This window comes from Brassica rapa, chromosome A08 (genome assembly GCF_000309985.2).
Source record: "Brassica rapa cultivar Chiifu-401-42 chromosome A08, CAAS_Brap_v3.01, whole genome shotgun sequence".
NCBI lineage: Eukaryota > Viridiplantae > Streptophyta > Magnoliopsida > Brassicales > Brassicaceae > Brassica > Brassica rapa.
This window is the reverse complement of record NC_024802.2, coordinates 21,417,358-21,442,756: the sequence shown is the minus strand read 5'-3', so window position 1 is coordinate 21,442,756 and position 25,399 is coordinate 21,417,358. Positions and strand designations below refer to the sequence as shown.

Genomic DNA, 25,399 nt, shown 5'->3' with positions numbered 1-25,399 from the left:
ACAAACCGAACTCGATATACGATTGGATTAAACCATTTCAAACCGGAAAACCTTAGTTGGTTTCTTTCTTGTTTTAAATAGATTTATACATTTTGACCCAAAAAAATAGATTTATAAATTTACAGCTTATAATTTTAAAAGAAAACGTTAGATATATATAATAAAATATTAAATTTATTTAAAATTTTACCCAAAAAAATTATTAACTTTAAAGCTACAATTAAATATATCATTAATATTTTTAATATAATTTATAAATAATTTAAAACAGCACTGGTTACATGTTACTTTGAATCTCATGCACTGACCTCATCAGCTGAACAATAGGAGAATATTTAAACGAGAAAGTTAGTCACTGATCTTAAGAACAAAACATGAATCACAAATGTCTGAAATAAAGAAAGAATTAACCCAAAATTCTCAAAAAGCAAAATAACCAGATTTTCCAGATATGGCCAAATCTGAATTATTCCTTGCAAAGGAAGGTATAACTCCTACACGAGCCTTCTTCTTAAACCAATGACCAATGGCCTCAACACCAAGATATGAAAACAGCACAGCCAACGCTCCACCAGCAACGGCTACAATAGCTGGAAACAACCATCGTGTTCCATGGTAATGCGGTATAGTCACCCAGGACGCTGCAACATAAGCAGTGGCCATGAACCCAATAGAAACCCACATCATTCTATGTGTGGCCACCAGTAACTTCTTCAGGGGTTTCCTTTTGTAAGGTATGATGCTAACGAGAAGAATAACAATGGCCAAGGACGTGAACAGTGCTATGTTGTTGCATATCGCAAAGACTTTAAACGCTGTCGTTTTGCCCACAATGGATTTGCCTCTCCATGGCCCGTCTTGATAGACGCCGCCTGGAGGGTTTATCCCACCGGCATAAGCAACTGAAGCGATCAATACTGCTACTATAGTAATCGTGTTTCTTGCGTTTTGTAAGGCTTCTATGTACATGTCATATTCCAAGTTTTCACTACCTTTTTTCACTCCATGTGCCTTGCGTGTCTTTCTCTCTACCATCTCTGATGTGTTTAGTCCGATTAGATTCAGCAACTTTATTACCTCGTCCTCATGAGAGTTTTTGCGGGCAACTGAAGATTCAAAGCGTGACCGTAATGGTTTCACTGGACTAGAGGCGTCTAAGTATACTTCAACTACATCAGGATCCAGCTCGTCTGAAGTCTCGGTGTCAAACCTCAGCCAACTTGATAACAACTCAAAGTCTTGAGCATCATGGGGGAGAAGGTGATAAGCTGCAAAACCCATCTTGTTTTTGTTGCTGATATCTACTATCTTCATACCAATGATGTAACGAATAAGCTGCAATGTATTTAGTAAGAATATCTGAGAAGACAGAGAGCAAACAAAGAAATAGAAACAAGAATCATCTAAGCAAAACTGAACCATATATTCATTTTCTCTAAGTGTGCTATTATGTTAATGCTTAAAGTTAATGTGGGATGATTCCTAACCTAGAAGTGCTTTGGGTCTATTTAAAGGATAGGGACAAAGAAAACTACTCACCGGAGCACCACAAGCAACGGAGGCAGCAGTATGTAAGACAGTGTTGCCATTTTCATCTGTTTGCTGTAAAAGAAACTGGCCGTTACTGCCCAAACGCTCTGCCATGTAAACAAAGGCATCCATGTTTTTGCTTCGTGCAGCCAGATGAAAGACTGTCTCTTTTGACGGCGTGTGAGACAAGAAAGATAATGGAGCCTTGTTTATGAACTCCTCCAGGATTACAACTGAGCCTCTAAGAACCGCCAGATGCAGAGGTAACAAACCCTTGGTATTAAGAGCTGTTTCTAGACTTTGATCGAGCCCTAACAATATTCTTGTCAACTCAAGATCTCCTCTGTCACACGCATGATGCAATAGCGTTGATAGCGAGCCGCCTTCGACAGACCAAGCCTCCTCCCTAGCTAGGTCTGGGAATCTCTCAAGTATAATCTTTGCAACACCTGACAATGATCCCAATACAGAAGTGAGCTAACGACAATGACTTCTGTACAAGTTACATGCAGTATACTTTTTAACCTTTTTTTAAAAAAAATATTAACCATATGTTTAAAAAATAACACTAAATTTTTTATTAATATCTCAACCTATATATGATTAACTTTTCTTTTGAAACTATAGACATTTAAATTAAAAAATATATATAATTAAAATTTTAAAACGTTTAGACTCTAGTTTATACATCAATTTTTATAAATTCAAGTATTTTTGTTTTATATAATCGAACCTATTCAACCGTTCTTTTATACTAAAAACGCTTCCTGATTACATGAGTGTACACTAGAAATTTACCAGTGGATCCACTTGATATGGCGAAATTGAGTTCACCGAGATCAACTGAGTTTGTCTTTTCCGCAACGAGTTTGGCAGCCTCCATTGAAATGCTGCGGCAAGCTAAGTGGAGAGGTGTGTCATTGTTGTTGTTTCGTGCGGTACAAGCTTCTAATCCAGTCTCTAACATCTGCATTACCATGTCTACGTCTCCAAGGAGAGCAGCAAGATGCAACGGTGTGTTTCCTTCTGCGTTGACGGAGCAGACTAGGGAAGGTCGACGATCAATAATCTTGGAGACGAGTTCTCCGTGACCAAGCTTCGCAGCCATGTGCAAAACCGTGTCGTTCAAGTGTTCTTTATCGGTTCTCTCCTCCAGAGACGAGTTTCTCTCTTCTACCAAACTCAGAAAAGTTGGAAGGTCATTTTGAAGGATTGCATGGAAGATCGGCTGCATTTTTTTCTCAAGAAAGCTAGACCAAGAAAACTCTTACACTGAGAGGGGAGATCCAAGTGGTTTACTACAACATCTTTGTTTATATTGCACTTAGCGTAGACCATGAGAGTTGACATTTAATATGGCTTCCGAGTCTTTCTTTTTCAGTATTCATATATGCATCATTTATGACTTAATAGTGGTTACGTAGTTGTGAGTATTTAGTGCATGTTAAATTTTCATTTTTCTTGATTTTGTCTCCCCAAGACTTTGACAATAAGCCATGTGCTTACAAAGCGTTTTACATTTTAAAAACAAAAGAGCAGAGGACTCGAGGCTAGTGATCACATGCCGATAGATCCTCTTGTCTCTTTCTCAATCATCCACGCAAATAACTAAATCATGCGAAATCTTCTTTAACGTATCGAATAATAGAAGTGCAAATTACTAGATACAGGGGAAGGAGTATCTAGTAAATGGACTAGTCGACCATCTATCCCAGCTAATCTTTTTCCGCCTTTTGTATGATTATCTTAAGATGTCTAGCATAGCTCATATTTCTAAGTCGTAATGTTTGTTTGGACTCTTTGGCTAAGCTAGGGAAACTAGAACGAGTGTATTACTTTTCATTATGCATGGTTATTTTTCAAAACAAGTTTGCTATTGACCAAATTTTATTCAATAAGATGGATAGTTTGACAAAAAGAAAAAAACGAGAGAACTAAAGGTCTATTATGTTGGGGGAAAACAACACAGTGGTAAATTTGAACTGGTGAAAAATAAGCAACTTCTCCAAAATATTTCAATAGGTGAAATAGCCAGAAACTCCTGAGACGGCCAAATCTGAACAGGTACTTGCAAAGGACGGTATATCTCCCACACGATTCAGCTTTCTAAACCAATGACCGATGGTCTCAACTACGAGGTAAGAAAAGAGTACCACTAAAGCTCCACCACCAATGGCAATAATGGCTGGAAACAACCATCGTGTTCCGTGGTAATGTGGTATGGTCACCCAAGACGCCGCAACATAAGCTGTAGCCATGAACCCTACAGAAACCCACATCATCTTGTGTGTGACCACCAGTAATCTCTTCAAGGGTTTCCTCTTGAAAGGTATAATGCTAACTAAGAGAATAACGATGCACAAGGACGTGAAGAGTGCAATGTTGTTGCATATCGCAAAGACCTTAAATGCTGTTGTTTTGCCCACAATGGATTTGCCTCTCCATGGCCCGTCTTGGTAGACGCCGCCTGGAGGGTTTATCCCACCGGCATAAGCAACTGAAGCAATCAGAACTGCGACTATGGCAATAGTATTTCTTGCATTTTGTAATGCTTCTATATGCATTTTATATTCCAAGCCCTCATGATCTCTTTTCACTTTCTCTTCTTTACTTCTTCTCTTTCTCTCTGCGATCTCAGATGTGTTTATTTCGATTAGCGTAAGCATCCGTATTACCTGGTCCTCATCAGATCTTCCGCGGATACCTAAAGATTTAACTCGTCCTAGAGATTGTTGTTGGATTGGTCTAGAGTGACCATCGTACTCTTCACTATTCAGTTCTTCTGGAGTCTCGGTATCAAACCTCAGCCAGCGTGATAACAACTCAAAGTTTACGGCTTCTTGAGGAATCAGTTGATAAGCTGCAAACCCGAAGTTGTTCTTGCAGCGTTTATCAGTACGCTTACGAATGTAATGCACAAACTGCAATTGTTCAGTTTGAATATGTGAGAAGAACGCCACAAAAATTAATAAACCCTATATATGGAGTGCAATTACTCTAATAATAAACCCCAAAGCAAAACTTTATCATATATTTCTTTTGTTTTTTTCGTTTTCTGGAAGCCAAGAATCCCATATATAATTTAATAATCTTGTTGGATTGCATATCATATATAGTAAGATTAAAGGATTAAATTAGATTAAATATCGATCTCCCTATAGTCCAAACTCCATTTGATTTTGAAGGATGAAATTTTCAGATGTCAATGAACTTCTAATTCAAAATCAATAAATCCATACATATTTTTTATGTACCATTTTGTAGTCAATGTTGTGGGATACCTACTGTACAACTAAGTCAAATTTTGTTAAATAAAAAACAGACAAAAAGCAAACTGCTCACCGGAGCACCACAAGCCACGGAGGCAGCAACATGTAAGACAGTGTTGCCATCTTCATCTGTTTGCTGCAAAAGAATCTGGCTGTCAATGCCCACACTCTCCGCCATGAAAACGAAGGCATCCATGTTATTGTTTCTTGCAGCCAGATGAAAGACTGACTCTTTTGATGGCGTGAGAGAGTAGAAAGACAACGGAGCCTTGTTCAAGAACTCCTCCAGGATTACAACCGAGCCTCGGAGGACCGCCAGGTGCAGAGGTGATAAACCGTTGGTGTCAAGAGCTTCATCTAGTCTTTCATGGAGCCCTAACAATATTCTTGTCAGTTCAAGGTCTCCTCTGTCACACGCATGGTGCAGCAGGGATGATAGCGAGCCGCCTTGGACAGGCCAAGCTTCCTCCCTAGCTAGGTCTGGGAATCTCTCCAGTATAGTCCCTGCAATACCTGATCATCATTGATCCAACACAATAGTAAGTCGGGTGAGTTTATACAATTGATTACGCAAGCTAGTACAGTAGAGACACTTACCAGCCATTCCACTTAATATGGCGAAATTGAGTTCGTGGAGGCCGACTGATTGTATCGTTTCCGCAAAAAGTGTGGCAGACTCCACAGAAATGCTGCGGCAAGCTAAGTGGAGGGGTGTTTGGTTGTTGTTGTTGCGGGCCGAACAGGCTTCCGGTCCAAACTCTAACATCGTCATAATTATGTTTACGTCTCCAAAGAGAGCAGCGAGATGCAAAGGTGTGTTCCCGTATGCGTTACGGGAACATATGAGGGAAGGTCGTCGGAGCTCGATGATCTTTGATACGAATTCTCCACGTCCATGCTTCGCAGCCATGTGCAACACCGTGTTGCTGTGTTGCTCATCGTTTCTCTCCTCTAGCCACGAGTCTCTCTCCCTCACCAAACTCAGAAAAGCTGGAAGTTCGTTTTGAAGGATCGCATGGAAGATAGGCTGCATCTTTCCTCAAGAAAACTAGCTAGAGCAAAAGTTAGAATGTAATAAAATGATTACCCTGCGAGGGTTAGTATATATATTGTTATTTAGCGCGTAGATATTTAATATTTTACCCCAAGAAAATAAATGTAGCGCGTAGATCATATAAGAGAGAACATTTAAAGGAAAAAAAAAAAAAAAGAGAGAACATTTTTACAAGAGAGAAAAAAAAAGTGAAGCGAGTTGACATTTAACTGTGATGTAGATGTCGAAGACTTTGGCAACAGCGACAAAATTACAAACAAAACCGCGTTTATAGGCGCCAAGGACTGGCTCTTTTTTTTTGGTTGAGCAACTAAGCGTCAAGGCGCCATGGACTGGTTCATCTTTATTTCCTTGGCTTTTCCACAAGAAAATATATTTATTCTGTTAGCAACATTTTTTATGAACTCATCTTCGTAAATTTTAAATTAACACGTAACGTACTACTTACTGGGACGTGGTAGGACTAAATCTTAAGACTAGTGGATAAAACCACTGATATTTATATGGGAACAAAGGTTGAACAAAAACATACACCATATACCTTTAGTTTTGTAAATTATGAAATCGATTCTCCGTATATGTAAACTTATTAGTCTTAACACTTTTGATTCTGGTAACATTTCCACGGCAGTGATAAGCCAGATGATCAGGTTGAGATGCTACAAATACACACTTGGAACTTGTACATAATTAGTCAAAAGTTATCTAACGCACATTCTTTGGTCTCAACATACAAATACTATGTGTCTACAAGGTCACCCAAGAGCACTACTATTTAAGCAAGAAAATACAACTTCGCATTAGTGACATACCACTACAGCAAATATAAGACATGACAGGCCGATGATAGTATTCTCTTCGGCCTAGAAGGCCAGTTATTGATATCAATAAACAATACTTTAACATAATTATTTGAATAATTTCTAATTATTATTTTAAAAGTCGAGAATAGTTTTTGTCTTGCAAATGAAGAAACCAGGATACATATCAATCCAGCTTCTAGCTAACTTTGCTTTTGAGACCAATAACTATCTCTCTGTTCCTCTTTCACCATTAACACACAGAGTCAAATAGCTCAAGTTGTACTTCAAAACGAACCTTCCTGTGCGTGTGGCAGCCATTACTAGATCTCGGATACTCACAGCCTCATTTAATTCAGATTTTTCTCATAAGTAACAAAGAAAACTATAGTGTGCTCTGTTAAGGCTTGAGAAGTGTGAGAACAAATCGTTTCAGGCAAGAGTTACTGTGTATACTCTGTCAAGGTCAGATCATTTTGTGTCAGTAAATGTGGATAAAGTTCACTTCTGCGCATCTCTTGCTTCTCTAAGTTCATTTTTAAACTCAGCTAATATACTTATCTTTCTCTATTAACATTAAAAATTGTCCGTGACAGCCATTATTAAATGTCTGATACTCACAGTCACACAGAGTCGAGTCAAATAGCCCAAGTTCTACTTAAAAACGATCTGTTCTGTCCGTGACAGCCATTATTAAATGTCTGATACTCACAGTCACAATGGAACAACCTCATTTATTCAGAATTTCTCTCATAACACCAAAGTTAAAAAAGAAAAAGAGAATGATCAAATATATGTACACTGAACCCGTTGTTAAACATGATCAAGAGCTTACTAAAACATTCAGCTCATCAGCTTCCACCAAGAACTCTCTTGAGGTCACTCTTCTGCTCCGATGTAAGCCTCGAAGGGAACAAGACCTCAAACCTGACTCTTAAGTCTCCTCTTTTCAAAGGCTCTTTAGTTGGCATTCCTTCGTTTGGGATTACAATCTCATGAGCCGGTTTAACAATATCCAAAACCGGTATAGTCAAATTCCTCCCGTCAAGAGTCGTTAAGCTAACGGTGACTCCGGTTAAAGCATCTATCAAAGAGACTTTCTTCTCAAAAATCAGATCGTTACCGTCTCTTGTGTAAACCGGATGAGGCTTCTCGTCTACGACGAATGTGAGATCAGCAGGAGTGACACCAGGCTCTTGGTTGCCTTTCTCAGGGAATGTTATCTTTGTTCCTTTCTTCCAACCTGGTTTAATATCTATCTTCAAGATCTCTTGCACCGTCTTTGGCTTCCTGTAATAAAAACATCATCAGAAAGGACAATAACTAAAGCTCATACTGTTCCACAATGTTCAAGAAATTGTTACTCGGTAACATAAAGCTTTATAAGAAATTATTGATTTAACCAACGCCTAAATCTAGTTTTTAGACGCCTAAACCAAGTTTTGGAATTGTTGAGACCTAGTTTGCGGTTTAAACCGAATTTTAGAACACTTCCACCACAAGATCAAATGCTTTATAAGAGATTATTGATTACATAGACGCCTAAACCGATATTTGCCGTCTAAACCGAATTTTAGAACACTTCCACCACAAGATCAAATGCTTTATAAGAGATTATTGATTACACAGACGCCTAAACCAATATTTGAATTTCATTTAGACCTAATTAGCTGTCTAAACCGAATTTTAGAACACTTCATCAACAAGATCAAATGCTTTATAAGAGATTATTAATTAAACAAATGCCTAAACCAATTTTTAAATTCGTTTAAGACCTATTTGCAGTCTAAACCGATTTTAAGAACACTTTTAACAGAAGATCAAACGCTTTATAAGAGATTATTGATTAAAGGACGCTTAAACCGATTTTTAAATTCCGTTAAGACCTATTTGCAGTCTAAACCGATTTTAAGAACACTTCCACCAGAAAATCAAATGCTTTATAAAAGATTATTGATTAAACAGACGTCTAGATTCAGTTTTTGGACACCTAAACCCATTTTTAAATTTCCTTTACGCCTAAACTACAGTCTAAACTGATTTTTAGAACACTATCCACCACAAGATCAATAACAGAGTAAAACTAACCCGAACTCATCAGGAACAAGGCGAGAGATTCGCATCTTCTTCTTCCCACCTTTGTACAGCTCCTCCAACGTGCAAGGCAACGCGCTCTCTATATCCGCCGCCTTCCTATTCGCCGGCGCCGCCTTCTTGTTCGCCGGCGACGTCTTCTTATTCGCCTGACCTCCTGCTTCAGCACTTTTAAACCTCCTCCCGCCGCCGCCGACACCGCTAGTACCACCGCCGGCAAAGCTATCCCTCGACGTTCCAAAGAACTCCGCGAAGATATCTTCAGCATCACGCGGATAATACCGAAACTCGGAGTCGTCACGACGCGACGAGTAACTCCTCTGCTTCGCCGCCGCCGCCGCCGACGACGCCGTCTCCGCCGCGGAAGGCAAATCTGAAGACTTTAGCCCTTCTTCGCCGTGCTGATCGTAGATCTGACGTCTGCGAGGATCGCTGAGGACGTCGTAAGCTTCGGAGATCTGCTTGAACTTGGCCTCGGCCTCTTTCTTGCTCGTGGGGTTCTTGTCGGGGTGGTACTTCATGGCGAGACGCCGGTAAGACTTCTTGAGATCATCGTCGTTAGCGTTTTTGCTCACCTTCAGGACATTGTAGTAATCAACACCCATTGATCGTAATCTGAAAGAAAGAAAGAAAAAGTCAAAGAGACAGATCAAATCGAGATCGTGTAGGTTGAGAGAGTTTGAGAAGAACAGAACAAAGAGTGGAGTGCGTGTAAGGTTAGAAGAAGAACATGTGACGGAGGTGAGAATGAGAAAATATTGTCTTTTTAATGGAGCCACGTGGCGTTTTTTACAGTCGGCTTATCTTTAACTTGCTGGTGATTTATGAATATGGTAAGAAGATGATCAGCTACTTTCTGTTTTTAATTAGAGAGAATATTACTCTAGAGGGATTAAAAGGAAGTTAAATATTCGGACAACTAAAAATAGAAGCAAACATTCATGGTTTAGTACAAATAGTTAAACCAGAGAGCAATTATTACTATATTTGTTTTTATACTAATAATTATTTATTACCTTTTCTGGCCGACAAACGAAAAACCAAACAATAATCAAACCGGACCAAACCAAGACAATAGAGATTCTAAGTTTAGATGGAACATAAACTTACATCCTAGTAAAACCAATTTCATACTTCCACAAACCGATTGGTGGAGCTAATCTTGCAGTTTTGTATTTTTTGTTTCTTAACTTTCCAGCTCGTAAGGAATCAATCAATCAATTTACTAGTATAATCAATCATAAATAACTTGATACTAATGATGATGGTATCAGTCAACTCCCAGATATTATTAATATTATACACTTATAAAGTTATACTTTTAATATATTTCTCTTATAAAAATTAAAATCATACTTATAAAAATTTGGAATATTATTATTACAAAAGTTTTAAATCTAATTAACAACTGATTTGCATAAAATGAGGAAAATTTAAAAAAAAATAAGGATCCAAATAATAATTAAGCATATTCTTACGTAACTCCGGCCAAACCATTCATTATGTTAATGCCAAGGACGTGGAAGCGATAACGCATCACGGTGATCCCTACGCGCTTTCCCGAGTCAATGGACTCTCGTCTCCTGGATCCAAATTTGCCTCCTTCTCCTTCGCAATCCTAACAACAAACATATCATTCTCCTCCTCCTCAAGGCCAACCTTCTTGGTATTTTTCAATCCTTCTGGTTCTTTTGATTAGGTCGCAGAAAATGGAAGCGAGAACAAGAGGATCAATGTCGTCGAGCATCGGCGGCTCCGAAGAACTCGAAGCCAATCTGACACTAAGTGATCGTCTTAAGGTTTTCAAGGGCTCCACGTTCGATCCCGAGGCTTATGTCACCTCCAAATGCCAACATATGAACGAAAAGGTATTTTTGTTTTTATCTGTTTCTTGTACCACAAGCTAAAGGATTCTCATTAGTTTGGATAATTATTATGACCTAATATACAATTAACAAGAGTCCATATTAGTTAATGTAATTCACTTTGGTGGTGAGAGAGATGTTTCTGATGCTGAATCAATGTTTTTATTACATTTGATCTTTTATGACATCACATGGTTCAGTTTGTGTCTGAATCTGTGGTTAGCTTAGCCCTCCAAGTGTCTGAATATGTGTTTGCTTGCAGGAGACGAAACATTTGACTTCTTACCTCGTTGAACTAAAGAAAGCTTCTGCGGAAGAGATGCGTAAGAGTGTCTACGCAAACTATGCTGCCTTTATACGGTGCGTCAATCATTTTAGGGCACAGTTCTTGTTGCTTGCTACTTACGTTACAAATAATTCTTGATTTTTCAGGACATCTAAGGAGATATCAGCTCTTGAAGGACAGCTTCTTTCAATGAGAAACCTTCTCTCTGCTCAAGCAGCTCTTGTCCACGGCTTAGCTGACGGCGTTCACATTAGTTCCTTATGTGCCGACGACGCTGATGACTTAACAGACCAAGACCTATACAACATGGATAGCAAACAGCTCTCTAAAAGAGAGACATGGGTTGTTGAGTTCTTTGACAGGCTTGAAGTTCTCTTAGCTGAGAAGAGAGTTGATGAATCCATGGCTGCACTAGAAGAAGGACGTCGTGTGGCCATGGAGGCACAGGAGCAGCGCACTCTCAGCCCCAGCACTCTTCTTTCTCTCAACAATGAGATCAAAGCAAAGAGACAGGAGTTAGCTGATCAGTTAGCTGAAGCTATAGGCCAGCCTTCTACAAGAGGAGGGGAGCTTAGATCAGCTGTCTTGTCTCTCAAGAAACTAGGCGACGGCTCTCGTGCTCACACGCTGCTTCTCAAGTCTTACGAGAGACGTCTACAAGCCAACATTCAAAGTTTAAGAGGCTCCAACACTTCATACGGTGTTGCCTTCGCCGCTGCTCTCTCTCAGCTTGTTTTCTCAACGATTGCTCAAGCTGCAAGCGACTCTCTAGCAGTTGTTGGAGAGGATCCTTCCTATTCGTCAGAGCTTGTCACATGGGCAGTTAAACAAGCAGAGTCTTTCGCTCTTTTACTCAAAAGACATACCTTAGCTTCATCTGCTGCTGCGGGAAGCTTGAGAGTAACCGCAGAGTGCATCCAGCTCTGTGCATCCCACTGCTCTTCATTAGAGTCTCGCGGCTTAGCTCTTTCTCCTGTTTTGTTGAAACACTTTAGACCGGGCGTTGAGCAAGCACTCACTGGAAACCTCAAGAGAATTGAACAAAGCAGTGCTGCTTTAGCTGCTTCAGATGATTGGTCACTGGCTTACACACCAACAGGCTCACGCGCCTCATCGAGTACTCCTACTGCACCTCATCTTAAGCTCTCTATAAGCGCTCAAAGATTCAACTCCATGGTTCAGGTACTCAACATTACTTCCACACAATGTTATAAATATGGGTTTAGGTGGCGCTTATCCCGCGTGATTATAGCCGAAACGATTTTCTTAAAACTCGATTTACACTATTTAAATCGGGTTAGACCTTTATACATCAGTTTAAATATGTTACATTAAACAATAATATTAGCACAAATCCAAAAAATTGTCTAATTATTTTCTTTTGTATATATAATTTTTTTAATTCAGCAAAATAATTTTATAATTAAACAAAAAAACAAAATATCTAATATATATATGTAAAATACATTAAAAATAAATCAATAATTCGTTAACGGCTAGTCTCTACCTAAATCCTGAATAATCCGTCTAGTTGCTAATCATCTATACAATGCCTAGTTACCATTTATCGATTTTTTGAACATTGTTTTCAGACAGTCTTTATATTTCTTCAGACACAGTCTTTCTATGAACTTATTGTCTGTGTGTATTTAGGAGTTTCTGGAGGATGCTGGACCGCTAGATGAAGCCTTACAGCTAGATGGTATTGCACTAGACGGTGTTTTACAAGTGTTTAACGCATACGTGGACCTCTTGATCAATGCGTTACCCGGTTCAGCTGAAAACGAAGAGAATCCGGTTCACAGAATAGTTAGAATAGCCGAAACCGAGTCTCAACAAACAGCTTTGTTAGTCAACGCACTTCTCTTAGCAGACGAGCTAATCCCACGTTCCGCTTCAAGAATCTTACCACAAGGAAGCACGAACCAGTCCACTCCACGTAGAGGAGCTTCCTCGGATAGACAGAACAGGCCCGAGCAAAGAGAGTGGAAGAAAAAGCTTCAAAGATCGGTCGATAGATTACGAGACAGCTTTTGTAGACAACATGCACTCGAACTCATCTTCACCGAAGAAGGAGAAGTCCGTCTCAGCTCTGAGATATACATTCTCATGGACGAGACCACCGAAGAGCCTGAGTGGTTCCCTTCCCCGATCTTTCAGGAGCTCTTTGCGAAGCTGACGAGGATATCGACGATTGTGAGTGATATGTTCGTTGGGAGAGAGAGGTTCGCGACGATCTTGCTGATGAGGCTGACGGAGACGGTGATTCTTTGGATCTCTGATGATCAGAGCTTTTGGGAGGAGATGGAGACGGGAGATAAACCGTTGGGACCGCTTGGTCTTCAGCAGTTTTATCTGGATATGGAGTTTGTAATGATATTTTCCTCGCAAGGGAGGTACTTGTCGAGAAACCTTCACCAAGTTATTAAGAATATTATAGCTCGTGCCATCGAAGCTGTCTCAGCCACTGGACTCGACCCTTACACGTACGTATTATTATGTTTTAAACATAAACTCGTGATTAAAATGATTGTTTCTAACTAATGGTATGATGATGAAACAGAACGTTGCCGGAAGAAGAGTGGTTTGCGGAGGTAGCTCAGATAGCGATAAAGATGTTAACCGGAAAAGGCAACTTCGGCGGCCACGGAGAACGTGACGTCACTAGCCCTTCTGTTTCCTCTGCTAAATCTTACACTAGTAACTGAGGAATCTAATAATTTGAACCATTTATTGGAGTTACACTTTCTTTAAAATTTAATTATTTTATAATCAAATGCAAAAACTGATTGTAATGTTGTTATCGCTAGTTGAATATAGTAGCTCATCATTACTTGCCAGCGTCTCATACTACATGCTAAAAGAACATGTAAATGAATGATCATGAGTCCAATCGACTGTAAAATGACATTATATAGTGAGCAAATGACCTCTCTAACGGTAGATTAACAAGCTATGTGAATATGTAACAGATAACAAAAACAAAAGAAAACACGTTTCGCATTTAGTAACAGATACCATTCACAATGTCAAAACAAAAGAAGGTTATAAGTAAACAAGAGAAAGTTGTGAGAAAAGAAAGGTATAGAAACGTACAACAAACACTGAGATGAGACATTAAGCTTCATCATCGTCGAGCTTATAGGAGCTAAAATGATCGACGCGAAACTTCCACTCGCCCTTCACGGGATCAAACGACACAAACTCAGCTCCTTGTGCCTCTGCTTTCCTCTTAAGCATCATCTTATACTTCTCCACTCTCTCTCCTTCAGTAAACTGTTTCCCCGTCTTCTTATCAACGCATTTGATGTTAAGCAACGTTACCTCCGCCGGTTTGTTCAGCCCTTCCCCAACCGCCGGTTTCTTGCTCTCGTCTAGGTAGACAATCACTTCCCGGTTGTTGAACTGAACCAGAGATTCCAAGTCTAGTCTACGAACATCCGTCTCTCCCATAAACTTTATGCTCCCGTAACCGTGGCGTCCCACCACGAAGTCTTTAACTCGACTGCAATAACCAGGATCTGCTCTTTCTTTAGCCGCTAGTTCTGGGATTCGTGGCTCGGTGAAATAATCGGATTGACGCAGCTTTGGCATTAGCGCCTCGATATCTGTTGCGGCTTCCCCGGCTCTGTTTCCGCCTAGTGTTCTGTAGGGACGATCTTTCTCCGCAGCATGATCTGTGCTTGTTGTGCCGTTTGATTTCTGATTTCCATTGGCTGATGGATGAGTGCTTTCTTCAGCAGAGCCAATTTCTCTTTTACCATTTTCTGTGAATAATGTTCCACAAGTCAGTCAGAGAATGGTCCAAACATGGCAAAATGTTTACAAATGCATATATACTTACTGTCATGGTTTGCGGCATCAGTAGCTATGTCTGGACTCTTCCCTGAAATTTATGGATAACATTGTCAAAAGGGCCAGGAGTCATTGAACTCAGTACCCTTTTCGTGTAAATACTTCTACTCACACGCAGAGCAAGGAAGTTTCAAAAGAGTAACAACGCATTAACAAGAAAACGTGCTCTTATGAGAGAGTGTAAAGGAGTAGACATTATAGTTATAACTAGAAAGTGTTCGTCTAAGATATGAACTCTATGGGAATAATCTGAAAAAGAGTCTCAAAAAGCTTTCTCAATATTGAAAACTTAAAGCAGAACTTGAAGTTACACTAAAGCAAAGGAATAGAGAAAAGGAAGTTTACCATTTTCATGTACTGGAGCAGTCGGACGCTCCTTTGGAACTGTTGATTTGCCCCTTGAAGACCACTGTTGAGCTGGGCGTATAACTAGAGCTCTAGGGTTCTCCCTTGGAATGAAAAGAGCATCCGCCTTTGGTGTACTTGAGGGGGTCTCCTCGTCATCAGTGAAAAATGGAACCTACAAAATTAACATTTAAACACGAAGAACGAAACTCAGCACCAAAAATTAAGATTCGAGTAAATATAGTGTGAACAAAATTCCATAAGACAGAAGCATGCCTTAGGACCATTGTCGTCAGGGCGGTACTTTCTCGCTGGCAATCTCACCCGCCTTTGTAAAAGGTGTCGAGAAGTCAGGAGAGATGATACTCTAACAGAAACAGGTTTGTCAACAACCTGAAAGGAAAAAGAAACAATATGAACAAAGAGGAAAAATGAATATGATGAACAAGGAGGAAATACAGATATGTTAGAGGTATGAAGATGAAAATATGCTATTTGATTATATTCAGGAAAGAGTTGCAAGAAAAATGAACTATGTGGGTGTTGCAGAAGGAAGTGTAGGCTTACAGGCAAGCTGGAGATTCCATATTGAATCGAAGCTGAGTTTCCACTTTGATTTATTGAAATCTGAGGCATAGCAGGAAGTGTTCCAAATGGATTTGTAACAGCAACCGGCTGCAAAACAACAGAGCTTGGCGGAGCAGGCCTGTCAAAAAAAAAAAAAACAAACTGAAGCTCCAATGGAGCAAAACAAAACGAAACCAGAAAGAGCAAAGACACAGAAGTCTTGCAAGGACTAATGTCAGAAATACCATACGTTTGTCCGAAGTTGCCTTGACCAAAAAATCCCATTCCACCGGCAGTCCCAGTTGCATTAGCTTTAGACCATGAATATACACGAGTTAGCATCTAGTAATAAGAGGATAACGTTAGTGACTTGGTCGACAGAGGTACCTGCTGGTGTTTGGCCGAAGTTGTTGAAACCAAAACCATTTGACGCTTGGCCTGGCTGAGATGATTGAAAAGGTGTCATACCAGCAGGCTACAGAAATAATCAAAGATTAGAAGGCCTCAATTAGATCAAATGGGAAGTGCAGGTGCGGTGTCAATGAAGAGAAGTAAAAAAACTACTAACTGTGAAGAGATCAGACATCACCAAAGGAAATAAGAAAAATAACTAAGTGCTTGGGATTGAAAACGAATACGTAAACAAAAAAATCACCGTTGTTTGTCCAAATGGAGAGCTGCTAGACGTGGTTAGTGTTGAAGAACTTGAAAACATGTTGCCAAACCCAGTAGAAGGCTTATTGAACATGTTAGTTTGGCCGAATGCAGGAGCACTACTCTGTCCGAACTGTCCAAAAGCAGAACCAGTCTGTCCAAATGCAGAACCAGTCTGTCCAAATGCAGAACCAGTCTGCCCAAATGCAGAACCAGTCGGCATCGAGGGGTTTGAGCTAAACAGACTAGCTGACTGAGTGTTTCCAAATGCTGAAGTTGCGCCCTGACCTGAAGCTGAACCAAATATTGATGGAGAAGAGCCAAATCCAGGAGTGCTTGACGAACCAAATAACGGTGATGATGTCGTCGTTCCAAAAGCGGAGGATGATCCAAAAACGGATGTGGTAGCTGCTGGGGTTGACCCAAAAAGATTGGATGAAGATGTTACACCAAAGGGCGAGGAACCAAAAGTTGAAGTAGCCGCTCCAAAACCCGAACTGGCAATTGCTGGGGTTTGAGGGGCAAAGGGGTTGGTAGATGTTGAGCTCGAAAAGGGGTTTGTTGGATTTGCTGGTGTCTGACCAAACGCCGGTGATGGAGCAAAAGGATTTGGCTGAGCAGCTGATATACCAAATCCGGTATTTCCAGGAGACTGACCGGCAGGACGTGGTCCACCTGAAAATTGAAGATATAGAGAATCCACACTTGTTAGAAAAAGTACTAGAATATCGCGTTAAGCAGATGTAATACCAGATTCGTTTGATCAAGTGTACTATGTACCTTTATCTCCCCGCTGGTAGTCTTCCCACCTTAGCTCCTCATGGCTTTTATCTTTGTATGCCGGCATGGCAGAAATAGATTCCAACTTTCCAGCAGGCGTACCACTGGCTGTATCTGCCTCAACTGTCGGTGCATAAGGCACGGCTCGACTGCCCCCTTGTTGTTGACCACCACCGAAAGGTGATTGACCAAAACCAGAACTACCAAATGTTGGGGTTGAAGCCTGCGCACCTGCAAAACAAATCATGCAAACATACTTTCTTCATCCTTTATTCAAATGACTAACACAACAATTAGTTTGGACATGCTAAAGGGAGAACCTTGGGCTCCAAAGGGAGATGGTGTAGAGCCAAATGCGGTGCTGCCAAACGCTGCTGTGGACTGGCCAAAAGCTGGGGAGGATCCAAAACTGAACGATGAGGTATTTGATGCACCAAAAGTAGGAGTACTGGATGCTCCAAAGGCAGGAGAACTTGATGCACCAAAGGCAGGAGTACTTGATGCACCAAAGGAAGGAGCGCCTGCTGCACCAAAAGCAGGAGTGCTTGATGCACCAAAAGCAGGTGTGCTTGATGCACCAAAAGCGGGGGTGCTAGAAGCTCCAAAAGCACCTCCAGAACCAAAGCCAGTGTTCCCAAACGTGTTGCCAGTGCTACCAAAGGCTGGAGTCGGTGAAGCTCCAAATGCAGGTGTGTTTGTGGCGCCAAAAGAAGGCTGGTTAGAGGTGCCGAAGGCAGGCGTGCTTGTGGCACCAAAGGCAGGCGTGCTCGATGCACCAAACGAGGGTGTGCTTGTAGCGCCGAAGGAAGGCGTGCTTGATGCACCGAAGGCAGGCGTGCTCGTGGCACCAAAAGGTGTGGATGAACCAAAAGTGCTGTTTCCAAATGCAGGTTGAGATTGCTGCGCTGTGCTTCCAAAAGGATTTGACTGAGGCGTTGAAAATCCCTGCCCAAAACCAGAAGACCCTGAAAGAAGCACAAATAAATAACTTAGTCCCCAAAAGGAAATGTAAAACTGAAAACATGGACTAACGACTAACGAAACCATGTACTAAAGAAATTGGGAGCCAATATCTAAAAAACAGCAGAAAGAGAACCCAAAAGGTGCGTACCACCAAAAGGTGAAGGTGCTGGGGAAGCTCCAAAGGCCGGAGTAGAACTCCCAAATGCAGGTGATGAAGAAGCTCCAAAAGTTGTGGTAGAGCCGAACGGAGAGGAGGCTTGAGGTGCACCAAACACACCGGTTGAAGTGCCACCAAAGATTGAACTCCCTGTCTGTGCACCAAAAGGTGAAGATGTTCCAAACGGTGTTGCCGGAGCTGGAGCAAAGGGATTATTACTGCTTGTGTTGCTGGTCTGACCAAACAAAGATTGGGTCCCAAACGGGCTGCTACCAGTACCAGATGACTGTCCAAAAGCTATAATAACAACAAAAAATAAATAGCATTAAAATTTTTTAAAAAAAAGATCATAACGAGATAGAAGGCTAGAGAAACCAACAAGTAAGTTTGACTTACGATTAGATGATCCAAACATCTTCCTCTGTAGGTTCACAACGCAGGGCCCAGCCAAAACAAATTATACTATCTCGTAGCTGGTAAGAGAAAAAACTATTAGGAAACGAGAACAGTATAACTAAAGCACATAAGCAAACACCAAATCCTCAAAATCAAGTTTAAAATAGCATCCATAATGATTGTAGATGACAACATCCCATGACCATGATACGAAGCCAACAGATTACGTTAGGTTAACGAAGATATCACAGAGAGTACACAAAGACCCCTAAGGATCAAGCTACACATTACACACCAATCAGCTGGGGAACAATTAAAAATACTAATAAGCTGCTATGATTGAGAGATGACGAACCTCTAACAACTCAGAAACTGACTATGCCAAAACGAAATCCAGAATACAACGAGAAAGCCAGCAATCAAATCAAACTTGGAAGTAATCGAAATGTAAAGCTTCACGAAACAACGAGGTCACAGAGACTTCGATCAATCGAATATACCTCAACGATATCAAACGATTCTGAAGGAAGCTAGGAGCGGGAGCTTTGATTGACGAACTTTGCCCTGCGTGGGAAGAAATTAGGGTTGCGGGAGTGGAATCGCCGATAAGGGAGAGAGAGAGAGGGAAACGAATAAGTTCGGCGGCGTCGAATCAAACGTGGAGCAGAAAATGTTAAGATGGAATCGAACCTGGAAACGACGAGGAGGAGGTTAATCTGAAACGCGACGAAGTAAAGGAGCAATCTCGTCTCGGAATCGAAAGCGCGAGACTTCTTTCTACCTGCTTCCGACTCTAATTAGGGGGCAATATACGAGAAATGAAATTATTTATTTATTTATATATATACATATATATTAAATTTTTATTTTATTTTATACAACAATTTAGTATAATCTTGTTTATCGTTTCGAATGGTGTGACTGCGGTTTGAATAGTGCGGAACAAGTGGTTCAACTGCGATGTAGTTCTGACAGTTACAAAATATATAGATATATAGTATATGTAGAGATTTTTGTTACTGTTAACTGCGGGGCGGGATGGGACGATGGTCACCATTCAAAGCTTATATTTTGTACATGCAATTTTTGTTTGTATTTTTTTGTATAATGATGTTTTAGTGTGACAATTAAGTCTAACTTTTTCGCGGGAAATTTTTCATTTATAACACAAGTTTGATACTATTTTTCAAATTTACCATTAATGAATAATTATTTTACACAAATACTCTAAATTTGTGATACAATAACACTAAGCTAATTTTTTTAGATATTTATAAAACATTTATAAACTAATCTCAAACCTTAACACTAAACTTTAAACAATAATCACTAAAGCCTAAACCTAAATGTTATTATATTTTTTGATTGGTGATATTTTGAAAAATGGTACTTGACTTGTGATATTTCTAACAATTTCTCCTTTTTCAGCTACACGCAATATACCAATTTGAATTCAAGTATACCTCCTAAAAACATTTAAAGGTTACTAAAAACATTTAGAAGTTCTTAATCAACATTAACATGTAAAACTGTACTTAAAACCTGTGACATTTTACTTTTTCAACTACATGGAATATTTGTACAGACTCAAAACAATTTCATAATGTTTTCAGGTTATTTCAGGAGCTCCTAGCTATAAACTTTGAATGGAAAGATTTGAAATAGGGTTGACAACTTCATGAATCATTGATCATGCTCCACTTATTCATGATTCAGACAATGGTTCCATTCTATTATAAAAATTTAGTTAAAAATCTCTTATAAAATGAATCATGTTCCAATATTGTTACAAAACTCATTGATTAGGTTTTTCAAATTCTTCCAAGAAGAGCCAACATCTTCCTCCAAAGCCTTCTTCGCCTTCTTGCCATATACTTCAACATTCCTCCTCAGCTCTTTCCCTTTCTCTCCCTCCATCATCTCCTTCACTTTCTCTGCAACCTCTCCTCTCCTCGCAACTCCATCACTCGCCGCCACCACTCTCTCCGCCACTCTCAGCTCTTCCACCACCAACATCGCATTCAAAGGTTGCTCGGCTGCTACAGGAAACGCCAAGATTGGAACCGCAGCGCAAATGCTCTCCATCAGAGAGTTCCACCCACAGTGGCTCAAGAACCCTCTTACACTCTCGTGCTCTAGTATCTTCCTTTGATCAACCCATTCATCTTTCACCACCATTCCTCTCTCTCCCACTCTCTCTTCAAACCCTTTCCCTATTTCACTTCCTTTCACCACCCAAAGAAAGTTCACCTTTGATTCTTCCAACCCTAGCGCAATCTCCTCTACTTGTTCTATAGAGATCTCGGATTGTGACCCAAAAGCCACGTAGAGAACGTAGCATCCCTTGTCTCGCTTTTCATCAAGCCATTTCATCCAAACAGATTTGACCTTCTCTTCTCCCTCATCCTCCAAGCTGAAAGAAACGCATTGATAATCATATTTTCTGCATTTTCTTATTGATTAGTACAAGACTTATGAGCAAATCTCATAAATAACACTTTTTAGTTTTGTCACAAAAATAGCATTTAAAAAAAAAACATTTTTCTTTACATCATAAACCCTATTTATATACTCTAAATACTAAAAAAAAGTTTTGTTCTAACCTAAATACTAAACTTTTAAGTTTGAACTCTACTCACTAAACCTTAAACTCAAGTATATAAATATATTAATTTTTACCTTTTTTGATAAATGGTAATTTTGAAGATTTTTTTTTGTTAAATGCTATTTTTGAACAAAAAAAATGATTTAGTGAGATTGAAGAATATTTCTCTAAAGACTTATTTACACAAAATCATAAGCTTACGAGTTTTTTCCAAGACAGAGCGGTCCAAGTGCCCATGGCTTGAGCTCGCGTGTACGCTTATAGAAATCTATAAACACCGGCTCAAGATCATCGAACGTGTTGAATATGATACCTTGACTCTGACTCATAGACGCGCATTGATCAAGGATAAGCTCGAATCCAGGATCTGTGGTGGGTTTTGTATCAAACATATCTTCAACAAAATCACATTTTCTAACCTTAATCCACGGAAACTCCGGTACAGCAACAGCCTCCGTCTCCGACTTAACATTAGACAGAAGCTGGTTTTTAAAAACACTGTCCAATATAGAAGGGGACATGCAGTTCATGCCCAAGAAAACAAGCCGAGGAAACCCTAGCTTCAGAGCCGACTCTAGCGTCCACCACAAGAAACCGTCAGAGACCATGAAACTGACGCGTGGCAGTGACGTGAGCTCCCGCTCGAAGTCGGGCTGCATTGACTTGGTGGCTCTCGTGAAAGGGACGTAGAGGGAGGATATGGACGGAAGTTTGTCGGTGCACTCCACGCCGGGTGGGATCTCCGGGACGTTCTTGGGGAAAGGGAGGGTGATGATGGTGGCTTTGGTGCCGGAGAGTGAGTCGGCAACGAAAGGACGGTTTAAGGGAGTGGTGAAGACGGTGACGGAGATGTCTTTGTTGAAGGAGTGGGAGAGGAGGAGACGGGCTAGCTGGAGCATAGGTATCATGTGCCCTTTGGACATGTATGGGAACAAAACGACGTGAACTTTTTTTTCTGACTCCATTGAGAAATGAGATCTATGCAAAGATCTCTATGTTCCTTATTTTGTATGTCAATGTATAAACAAAGACTTAAAGTCCATTGAGATCTCAGATCTGTGCATAGGCTTCCCAGCTGTTTATCTGTCTCTATGTATAATTAATAAAGACTTAAATGTCTTTTGAGACGTGTGCCTAGTGGCTATTGGGCTAGTGGGAAGGATTCTCTCTCCGTGACCAAAAATTGAAGAAACATTTCATTTAGCAAGCTGCGAATAACTAATAAGTGTACTAACAAAATAGCAGTTTGACAAACGTTTTGTTTGATGTCTTTGACACCTTACTTGCTACACACGATTCGCTGAGCTTTCTGAATCAGGCTGTTTCATCAACTCTATGCATTTATCCAGCAAAACCCTGATGACTATATTCACTAACGGTTAAAAAATTTGAATTACTTCGTCGCTGAGAAAATGAATAACCTATGTTATTATGATATATATTCATCAGAACATGAGTGCTACTTCAAAGATCTTGATGAAAATGCATAGTACAACTAGCTGATTACTCATATTGTGAGGAAGTTGATTCTATAATGGCGTAGAACCTGGGATGCTATATTATTATTTTGCAGGAAAAACAAAGAGCAAAGCGGCTTCACTTGCCTTGGTGTCAAAGTGGTTGTCAGTATTGAGTTGAACACCCTTCTGTCCTATCATATCAAGATATGATGAAAGCAGACTTTGAAGCTACAATTTATTCATTTGAATTTGAAGTTCACTAGACTATGTTATCCAAATCCAAGGATGGAAGGTCAGAAAAGGTAATTTAGAATTTATCTCTCACCTCTTTGGTCATAACTGTGACAGATTCCTGAATCCGCTGTAAAATCATCTCTAAACTCCTCACTTCAGAATGCAATGCCTAAACAATTGGAAATACTATTTAGAAACTGTCTGAGAATGTAAGAATTGAACTCTCCACAACTAAATATTTGACCTTCAAAGTTTTCCGAAAGTAAGGTTGGTCAAGTAAACAAAAACATGGCAAGTATTTGAAGAGGAAAGATCTTGCACTAGTTCCTTTGCAGTAAAATTGCAAACCAGTTATGGATATCTCTTCGACTTGAAATTGATATTCATTTTTAATCTTTGCTGGCTTCCAACGGAGTAGAAAGCTTATTTTCTCTGCATAAGTAAAGAAGTTATAATCATTATCTTCATAAGGTTACAGTATACAGAATTTCAGTCACTTGCCAAGTAAATTAAGATGGAATGTATCAAATGCAAAGCGTCTTTATGAAGAAAAGAAAGCCGGAGAAAGTAACATGCATAATTCACACTTATGCAGGAACCGTACACACTTCTATTGAGACGGCAAGTGGAAGCTACATACAATTAAATATAAAAAAGGGGGCATTCCGAGAATTGAACTCGGGACCTCTCGCACCCTAAGCGAGAATCATACCACTAGACCAAATGCCCACTGATGTTCATTTTAACGCTACGTTTCCAAAAAACATAAAATTCGTTAAATCACTTAAATCAAGTTTGACCAAGATAGCTCTTTGATTCAGTCTTATTACGTGCCTATTCATTAGTTCTGGTCGTGATTTTTGAATCTATAAAACAGTACTCATTAGTTGGGTTATGACAAGAATTTCGAGAATATGTAACAACTTTGGAAGAGACGAAAACATAAATCGATGAACATGGTAAACTAGTGACCTTTAACAGTTGTAAACAGTGTCAATTTTCTATAGTTATAGATATGATTATATAGTTAACTGCACGTAGTTTTAGTAATTAGTTTTACACTTAGAGTTGCTTTTCCCAGCAAAATAATATAATATATATACCAATAATATACACAGCCATCGGTCAAAAGTAATATACCAATGTGTTTTGAAATCTTACTATTAAACAAAAGGAAGATGCGTTTTGTCTTTAACAATAGTATTATTTGCGATGGTCTTACATGAATAACTAGGATAATGGTTGGTCTTGGTCACCCAAATAATGAGAATATTCAAGATCACGAGTTTGAATAATCTCCTCTGAATATTTTTGTATTAAGGTACAATTTTGTTTATAAAATTAAATATGTATACAACATTTTAAATAGCAAACTAGCTTAGCCATCGGACAAAGGTAAAATTACCTGCCAAGAGTAAAGCGTAGAAACGTGGAAAGACACATCACACATGGAACAGCGATCGGGACACTACAGTAGCCGAAGATGACAAAAAGAAAAGAGTCTCATTCCCCACATGAAGGGCCAAAACGCAACCCAATGAATATTTTGTTAATTTAATTTTATTGCAATTTTTTAAAGTTCGCCAAACGTGAGGAGTATCATTTGGGGTTGATTTTGCTGTCGACAATAATTAATGATTTTGTTGGTATATATACATTGCATCTACAATGTGGTTGGCTGTGTCGTTAACAGTAGTACATGAGGTTATGCTACTATGATTCTATATTGTAAAATTTTTTTGAGTGAATCCTATATTGTAAAGTTGAAAATAACTTTTCTAACAAATTAACTTTTGTATACCATATTCATGTGAAGATCATACTCGGATCCAAATGGAGTTGTAAAAACACAATCTACACCAAAATGAGTGCCAGAGACAACGGATCTATAAAGATAGTACTATTTATAGAGAACTATTCCCTAAATGGATGGAACCAGATATGCCCATTTTCAGTTTTGGATTTTCTATTCTTCTTGATTACTCTCTGCACATCTACACATGCATAACATTAATGATGCATCATCCACTTCTTTGTGTACTACTAATAGTTTGTTCTTGAGTTACATTGTAAAAAATTCATTAAAGAATCCGCTTATGGTCCTAAACTAATACTATAGGATTAATTCAGGAAAAGAGCTATAACTGTTAATGCTTTCAAGTCAAGTCTCAACTGTAACTGTTCATGTATCGGATTCAGACGTTATTTTATATTTGGAAGAAAAAGCATTAGCTCTTTCATTATTGAATTTTTAGATTTAGCAAAGTTATTGATATTAGATACGGCGTTTTACAAAACTTTTAAGTATTGTCAAATTATAACGTTTTAGTCTAATCAAATTAGTTAATAGACTTGTTAAACTAAACGGAAGTCTGCGCTAACCATTGACGTTGACACCATTGATAACGAAACTCAAAACTTGGTAATTTTGAAACTTACCTATCTACAACAAATATCTGCAGGTGGAGTAGTTACGTGCATGCAT

General features: G+C 39.4%; 6 protein-coding genes and 1 non-coding gene across 9 annotated transcripts; 1 reads left to right on the top strand and 6 right to left on the bottom strand.

Moving 5' to 3' along the window:
• Window positions 1-334: 334 nt before the first annotated feature.
• LOC103868102 (ankyrin repeat-containing protein At5g02620-like) lies at window positions 335-2,822 on the bottom strand. The gene is made up of 3 exons (XM_009146202.2): window positions 2,329-2,822; window positions 1,540-1,979; window positions 335-1,335 (listed from the first exon to the last, which is right to left on the bottom strand). The coding sequence occupies exons 1-3, from the start codon at window positions 2,762-2,764 to the stop codon at window positions 421-423; spliced, it is 1,791 nt and encodes a 596-aa protein (XP_009144450.1). The 5' UTR covers window positions 2,765-2,822; the 3' UTR covers window positions 335-420.
• A 661-nt stretch (window positions 2,823-3,483) lies between these two features.
• On the bottom strand, window positions 3,484-7,072 carry LOC103868100 (ankyrin repeat-containing protein ITN1-like). The gene is made up of 3 exons (XM_033276909.1): window positions 5,397-7,072; window positions 4,873-5,303; window positions 3,484-4,451 (listed from the first exon to the last, which is right to left on the bottom strand). The coding sequence occupies exons 1-3, from the start codon at window positions 5,830-5,832 to the stop codon at window positions 3,546-3,548; spliced, it is 1,773 nt and encodes a 590-aa protein (XP_033132800.1). The 5' UTR covers window positions 5,833-7,072; the 3' UTR covers window positions 3,484-3,545.
• A 224-nt stretch (window positions 7,073-7,296) lies between these two features.
• LOC103868099 (dnaJ homolog subfamily B member 1) lies at window positions 7,297-9,580 on the bottom strand. Its single transcript, XM_018658974.2, has 2 exons — window positions 8,742-9,580; window positions 7,297-7,943 (listed from the first exon to the last, which is right to left on the bottom strand). The coding sequence occupies exons 1-2, from the start codon at window positions 9,350-9,352 to the stop codon at window positions 7,505-7,507; spliced, it is 1,050 nt and encodes a 349-aa protein (XP_018514490.1). The 5' UTR covers window positions 9,353-9,580; the 3' UTR covers window positions 7,297-7,504.
• Window positions 9,581-9,913: 333 nt separating this feature from the next.
• On the top strand, window positions 9,914-13,989 carry LOC103868098 (exocyst complex component EXO84A). The gene is made up of 5 exons (XM_009146196.3): window positions 9,914-10,615; window positions 10,875-10,972; window positions 11,045-12,080; window positions 12,552-13,384; window positions 13,462-13,989. The coding sequence occupies exons 1-5, from the start codon at window positions 10,457-10,459 to the stop codon at window positions 13,604-13,606; spliced, it is 2,271 nt and encodes a 756-aa protein (XP_009144444.1). The 5' UTR covers window positions 9,914-10,456; the 3' UTR covers window positions 13,607-13,989.
• Window positions 13,814-19,448, bottom strand: LOC103868097 (nuclear pore complex protein NUP98A). Of its 3 annotated transcripts, none has more exons than XM_009146195.3 (14): window positions 19,306-19,448; window positions 19,116-19,179; window positions 18,616-18,692; window positions 18,211-18,516; window positions 17,420-18,064; window positions 17,100-17,330; window positions 16,321-16,994; window positions 16,053-16,140; window positions 15,916-15,976; window positions 15,666-15,804; window positions 15,375-15,491; window positions 15,099-15,273; window positions 14,743-14,784; window positions 13,814-14,665 (listed from the first exon to the last, which is right to left on the bottom strand). In XM_009146195.3, the coding sequence occupies exons 3-14, from the start codon at window positions 18,632-18,634 to the stop codon at window positions 14,016-14,018; spliced, it is 3,147 nt and encodes a 1,048-aa protein (XP_009144443.2). In that variant the 5' UTR covers window positions 18,635-18,692; window positions 19,116-19,179; window positions 19,306-19,448; the 3' UTR covers window positions 13,814-14,015. The 3 variants fall into 3 exon arrangements, with proteins under 3 accessions (XP_009144443.2, XP_033132791.1, XP_018514480.2); XM_033276900.1 differs by having other exon boundaries at window positions 13,814-14,650; XM_018658964.2 differs by having other exon boundaries at window positions 19,116-19,402.
• Window positions 19,449-20,323: 875 nt separating this feature from the next.
• LOC103868096 (UDP-glycosyltransferase 90A2) lies at window positions 20,324-25,333 on the bottom strand. Its single transcript, XM_009146194.3, has 2 exons — window positions 21,422-25,333; window positions 20,324-21,028 (listed from the first exon to the last, which is right to left on the bottom strand). Exons 1-2 carry the CDS (start codon window positions 22,183-22,185, stop codon window positions 20,386-20,388), a joined length of 1,407 nt encoding a protein of 468 aa, XP_009144442.2. The 5' UTR covers window positions 22,186-25,333; the 3' UTR covers window positions 20,324-20,385.
• On the bottom strand, window positions 23,572-23,643 carry TRNAP-AGG. The gene has a single exon. It is a non-coding gene; the product is annotated as a tRNA-Pro (tRNA).
• Window positions 25,334-25,399: the final 66 nt, after the last annotated feature.